This window comes from Notothenia coriiceps, unplaced genomic scaffold (genome assembly GCF_000735185.1).
Source record: "Notothenia coriiceps isolate Sejong01 unplaced genomic scaffold, NC01 NC01_scaffold00000979, whole genome shotgun sequence".
Taxonomy (NCBI): Eukaryota; Metazoa; Chordata; class Actinopteri; order Perciformes; family Nototheniidae; genus Notothenia; species Notothenia coriiceps.
The window spans coordinates 1-6663 of record NW_011333680.1 but is presented as its reverse complement, the minus strand read 5'-3'; the positions used below and the strand labels follow the sequence as shown (position 1 = coordinate 6663).

General features: G+C 36.6%; 1 protein-coding gene across 1 annotated transcript; it reads left to right on the top strand.

Annotated features, from left to right (window-relative positions):
* The first annotated feature begins 1840 nt into the window (after window positions 1–1840).
* On the top strand, window positions 1841–2955 carry LOC104958337 (golgin subfamily A member 5). Its single transcript, XM_010786057.1, has 3 exons — window positions 1841–1968; window positions 2058–2121; window positions 2638–2955. The coding sequence occupies exons 1-3, from the start codon at window positions 1853–1855 to the stop codon at window positions 2716–2718; spliced, it is 261 nt and encodes an 86-aa protein (XP_010784359.1). The 5' UTR covers window positions 1841–1852; the 3' UTR covers window positions 2719–2955.
* Window positions 2956–6663: the final 3708 nt, after the last annotated feature.

The window sequence follows — 6663 nt, the reverse complement described above, 5'->3', positions numbered from 1 at the left end:
TTAATGCCAAGAAGCATTGCTACAACAAAGAAGTCATCAACAACACATTACATGTCACTTGTTAGATGCTTTCATCCAAAGCAACTTACATACTCAATACACAATCCCCACAGGAGCAATTTGGGGTGAAGTGTCTCAGGGACACAACGACATGCTGACTGCAGTGGGGTTTGAACCTGTGACCCCCTGATCCCAACACCAACGCACAACCCACTGCACCACACGCCTCCACACATTTCTTTACTTTTTGTGCTTAGTTTATATAAAAATAATCTGGATTTATTTATATAAATGTCTAAATTGGGAGCAACCGGCACGAATCAGAAAGATTTAATCAATAATTATAATTTCATTTCCTCACCCTGTGCCTGTTTTTATATATTTGTATATATTTTATGGACAATTGTTGTAACACTAAACATTAATTATATAATTAGAATAAAATCCAGGTACGATTTTTGTTGGATAAGAAAGTATTACATATATTCTTTAGATAATTGTGCCTTTTATTTTCGATGTATGGGGAGAAGGAGATGATGACATGGCGACATAATTCCGCTTTCAAGTGTTTCATATTTAAAATGCAAAATACTTTACATTTTCAATACTTGTATACCTCAATCAATCAATCAATCAATCAATCAACAACTTTATTAATCTCGCAAGGGGAAATTGGTTATGAGCAGCAGCTTATGTCATGTACACAGGCAGGAACATACAAGAAGAAAAACACACAGATACACCCGGGAGCACAGATGTGGTTAATTCCAATTTACACTATAAATAGTTCATAGCATCACAATAATAAATAAATAATCAAGTTAAAAGCCTTTCACTTTACCTGTATTTGATTTCCTTTAAACATTTATAGAATATTTGAGGAATAAATTAACAATTTATTGATTTATTTCTGCAGAAATAAAGGAAAATGTTGGAATCTATGGGAGTTTTATGAATATATCTATAAATAATCTGGATTTATTATAAATGTCTAAATTGGGAGTAATGGGCATGAATCAGATTTATATTGTAATTATAATTTAATTTCCCCACACTGTGCCCGTTTTTATATATTTTATGAACGAGTCCTGTGACATTAAACTGTAATAATATAAGAACAGTAAAAGAAAGAAAAGAAAATTACGCAATTCAGTGTTGAAGTCTTTTACTTTCCTGAACAACAACATCTGATTCACCCTGTTGGTACAGTTTCCTCTTGTGTTTTTCTTTATTTCTTACAAATTCTTGCATTTATTTCTCTTTTAGGATTCACTTTTCATTTCCCTATTACCTTAAACCAGCCGTGTCAAACTCAATTTCATCGCGGGCCACATCAGCATTATGGTTGCACTCAAAGGGCCGGTTGTAACTTCAAGACTATATAAAAATAAATATTTAATATATATAAAATAATGTATTATATTACATTATTGACTCTGCATTGGATTATTATCAGATAGGGTGATAACTTCATAATTAACTACGCCTGAAAGCAGAAGACTAGGGCAAATAATTGGAAGTCTCTTCAGTGAGAATGTCACAAAGATTTTTATTTATTTTTGAAAAAGCCAGATTCTGGAAAAAAAGTGAAAATGGAAAAACAAAAGTGAAATTTTGAGCAAAATCCATATTTGAGATGCATTGTGGGACATGTAGTTTATGGGCAACGTGCTTCTGTAAATCGGCATGTATAATTAAACTCATTATATTCTTTCAAAGCGCTTGTGGGGCCGCAGAAAATGAAGTCGCGGGCCGGATTTGGCCCCCGGGCCTTGAGTTTGACACCCCTGCCTTAAACTATGTTTAATTATTCATCATGTTTTATTGTTACGTTGCCGGTAACTTTCTTCCCATGTGTTGTATCTCAGCAGCTCGTCAGAGAAACGCCCCGGTTCTCTTCAGTGATCAGGAGAGTCCCGGAGTTTACGGAAAAGTACGGAAAGCAGCGAGCTCCATCGACCGGTTCAGGTAACTCTTCACTCTAATTATATTTAATGACATAGTTAAAATGTGAGTTATGATCCCCAGATATTAATGAACACATGTTGTTGTTCCAGCATCAGACTGGGTATCTTCTTGAGGCGTTACCCAATGGCCAGAGTTTTCGTTATCCTCTACATAGTGAGTATGACATGCTATATTTTGGGCTATACCAGTAAACTCAAACCAGGACTGTGATCACGTATAACTTCACATGTGGAACAATTTATTTTGTCTTGTGTATTATATATTTCTACTTAAGTATTGTGACATGTGATGATTATTTTCCTGTCTATGGCATTTTTGCTAACTCAAGCATTTTTACATCATGTAATCTAATGTATACTGATGTTCATTAGTGCCCTGTCCCTATTAATGAATAAAAGAAAGTGTATTTAATTAAATAAAATACTTATTTAATCCGATGAATAACTTTAGTCAAATTAATCTGGTTCAGGTTTCTTTTTATTTAAATTTTTTTCCTATATTTGTTATTTTCTACGATGCCTTGTTGACATGCTGCTATAACGAACACATTTCCAAATTTTGGATCACTTATCTCATCTCAATGTTTTAAAACTAAATGCATTTGGTAAGGCCCACAACATTTTTCCATCGTTATGAACCCTTTGACAGCATTTTCCCTTCTTCTTCCAGGCGCTGCTGCACCTCTGGGTGATGGTGGTGCTCCTGACGTACACTCCAGAGATGCACCCCAGCCACCCTGATGGAAGATAAAAGGATTTTAAGAGTTGGTTATTCTCCCTTCGCTGTGAGGATGGTATAAGCTGCTGGATTTTGGGCTCTGGGTCCTGCCTCTCCCTGTTTTGCACAGAAATGCTATGAATTAAAAGACATTTCCTCCGATGTATTCTTTATTTTTTACAAGTGAAGATCGATAGCTGACATTGAGTTTTAAAATAATTAATTACAGAGGGATTATGTGTTATGTGGATGGTCTTCTGAAAGGATATTAAATCAAAAAAGTGATTTCCCATCTGTTTTTCTGCTCATCTGCTTTCAGACCTCTGGCCTCTTGAGAGATTGTATTTAACACTATGTAAAAAAAACTTTTAATAAACAAGTTAGAAGAAACGACTCAGACTGGCACTTTTTTACAACATCACTTAATAAAGGTCACCTATCATGCTATTTGTAGGCAATAGCATAGGTCTCAGATATATACAAATATATAAAAAACATGTCTATGAAGTGTTTTGCTCAAAATACAGTATGGAGCTCAAAGGCTTTCTCTCTTGCTGGTTATACCACAAGGTGAGTTCCTTTTTATTTCCTGCTTCTTCACACACATAATCTCCAGTACAGGTTAGCTCTGAATGTTAGCGATGCTAATGTAAACACCGACCATATTACGTCCAAAACAGTCGGGCATTGTTTCTGATAGCACGTTTCTGATAGGGCCGTGGGTGTAAAGCCCGCCTAAATTTCAGATATTACGTCATATCGGACGCAAATCTGGATCAGCTCCGTTGTAGCCCCGTTTTTAGAGATTTGGGTACGGAGGAAAAGAGAAAGGCTTTTATTTTTTACACCTTTGTATGTTTCTGTATTGGAATAATGCCTATAAATTCCCCTCTGTTAATTTGTATTCCAATTTAATGTAACAGTCGTTTTTTGTAATTGGATGTTGGATGTTTTATACATCTGGGAAATTCATTTGTTTTCTTGCTGAAAATATAAGGGAGTCTTAGAGAGAATACATGTCTTAAACCCAAATTAGAAATGCTATGAAACTCTGCGAAACTTTCAGGACTCCAGCTTTAAATATATATGTAGTTAATAATGAAACTAAATCCAGCCAAAATAAAAAGGATAATTCAAGACGAGTGTATCATATTGCATGGAGGAAATATACAATATGTGTTCTGCAAAATAAGCAAGTGTTGTCTTTTGGGATAAAACACTATTTAGATGAATATACAATTTGTAATCGTAAATAAATATGTATATTTGTAATTATTCACTGCGACTGTAGTGCACAGCGTTTTTGAATGTGTGTGTATATTTATTTAACTAACTATTTATCCCTTTTAAATATCTTTGACTTAGGTCAACGTGTGTTGTTTTTGAATACATGTTAGCTTTACGTGACTTCTTGAACGCACCTTTTTATTTGTTGGTCAATCCAGCAGGAGGCGCCAACCGCCTTAAAAACCGAAGAAGAAGAAGTATTTGTTGGTCCTCCAGAATCCCACAATGCACTGCGGCCGTGTCCTGTGTCCACGTCAAACCTGACAGCAGCAGCCGATCGGATAAATATGGCTGCAGTTGAGGTGGCACTTTCTGCCCCTTGCATTGTTGTCAGACCTTCTAAAACCTTCTGAAAACACCGCTAACACTCAGCGTAGACGACAGTACTAAACGTAAATCTGTAAAGTAACATATTAGCTGTTTAAATGGCATATAACGTCGCTTAGATTAGCTTAGCTTAGCTTAGCAAATTCCTCCAGATCAGCTGTTGCTAAAGGAGCTTCTGTCAGCCTGAAAAGCGACTTCGTTTTAAGATTAAAGTGGATTTTGAAGTTAATAACAACCTGAGGTGGAGTTTATATTTCAGCTTAATGACTATATTGGCTGCATCACCTCTGGAGTTTGAGCTAAGCTAGCCCCCTCCCCTGCTAGTCCTCCTCGGCCCGGCTTTGTTTTGGTTTGTTTTGTATCCGTCAACATGTCATCGTGGCTCGGGGGAATCGGCTCCGGCCTCGGGCAGTCTCTGGGAAATGTCGGAGGAAGCCTGTCCTCGTTCACCGGGCAGATATCCAACTTCACTAAAGACATGCTGCTGGAGGGGGTGGAAGAAGTAGGAGGTGAGTGAGTGTGTGTTATCTCATATGGTGGCCACATCATCAGACTCTCAGCTGGAGCAGAGCAAGAGAGCAGCTCCTGTTATTGTTTACTTAAAGATCCTAGTATGAAGCTCATGGGTGTGCCTCTTGTCTTCCAATAAAGAAAACATACATTACATTTCAGCCGTTGTCATCCAAGGGGACATACAGTAAATGCAATGAACCACAAGGAAACATATACAAGTGCTACCTACAAGAAGGAAAATACACTAAACAACCAGGCGACAGATGCACAAATGAGAGAAATTAAGGATGTACCCACACACCTATAAACACAAAGAGAAAGACACTTTATTCTCTATTTTTCTCCTGTGCAGCACCTCGTTTCACCCTGTGTCTGAAACCAGAGCCCAGTCTGTTTATAATCAGATCTGGGTCATATACAGTACAATAAGTTCCTCAATTATTGACTTATTACAATGATGTGGACAGTTAAGTGATATGCTATCCAAAGACTTATTGACTGAGTACTGAGGTAAGCAACCGACTTCATGAAGGGTCATAGGTTAGCGTACACACTGCTGCTTTGTTTGTCTGATGTGTTTAAGTATTCTTGCTCTCATGTGGATGAGGAGATAGTTGTAAACCTAACACTGACATTTCCCCTTAAGAAGCTGTTGAATCTAAATGAAGTCAGACATCTTTTAGAACAAGAACATTTGTTTGAATTTTGCATCCAAAATGTTTCATCTGCAGTGAACTAGAAAAATGAATGTCTGTTCAACTGTGAATCATCTCAGCATTTTATAAATGTGCACACATATTAGAATGTCAGCAAGCTATGCCCTAAAGGTGCTTTTTAAAAGATGCACACAAAATGTTTCCTGATGTGCTAAACTAAGCATCTGCAGCTCACTGTAGCATCGGAAAGTTATGTGTTTCTTCAAGGCTATGGAGCACATTCGTGTTGAGAAGGGTGCTATATAAATAAAGTTGTACCTACTTACTTGAATGTAACCCACATTGTCTGGTTGAACTTAATATATCAGACATTTATTCCCTTAATAAGTCTTTATTTTAATAGATGATGGTGCCAGAGTGAAGATTATGGCACCATTTATAGAGCTTAGAGTTTAAGGGGTTTTCTGGGAGTCAATATATATCTGAAAAGATTATTTAACAAATATACAAGACGACAGACAAACATTTGGTAATCAATACATTTGTAGTGTCATTTTCAATGCAAACTAGGGCTGCACGATTTAGGGAAATAATCTAATTGCGATTTTTCTGACATATATTGCGATTCGATTTAGGGATGTCCCGATCACCTTTTTTGCTCCCGATCCGATTCCGATCATTTGATTTTGACAATTTGCCGATACCGATTTTTCCCGATCCAATCTTTATGCAATGCATTAAGAGAAAAAAAAGAAAAAAAGCATTCAAGTTGTCCCTTAAGGTTATTTTTTTATTTAAATTGGATATTATTTATATATGGATATAGCTTCTTTTTTTCACAGCAGCATTGGATCAGTTCAGTTTTGCAGCATTGGATCAAAACAAAATAAAGCTTTCAGTACTCGTTAGCTTACTGCTACAATTAGACACTGCGCCCTGCCCACTCTGTTGCCAGATTTGAGAGAAATAAGCAACCAGGTCTATGAAAACAAGCCCCAAAGAAGCAACACATACATGATGTTCTGTAATTTGAAACCAAAACTAAGGCCTCAGGATGACTTTAAGACTTGAACATGGTCATTTTTGTTTTGTAACATTGAATACAAAAAATCAAAAGTATTTAAAAAAAAAAATCCCGATCCCCGATTTTTTTTTCTCCCGATTCCGATCTTTTGAAAATCACGTTATCGGCTCC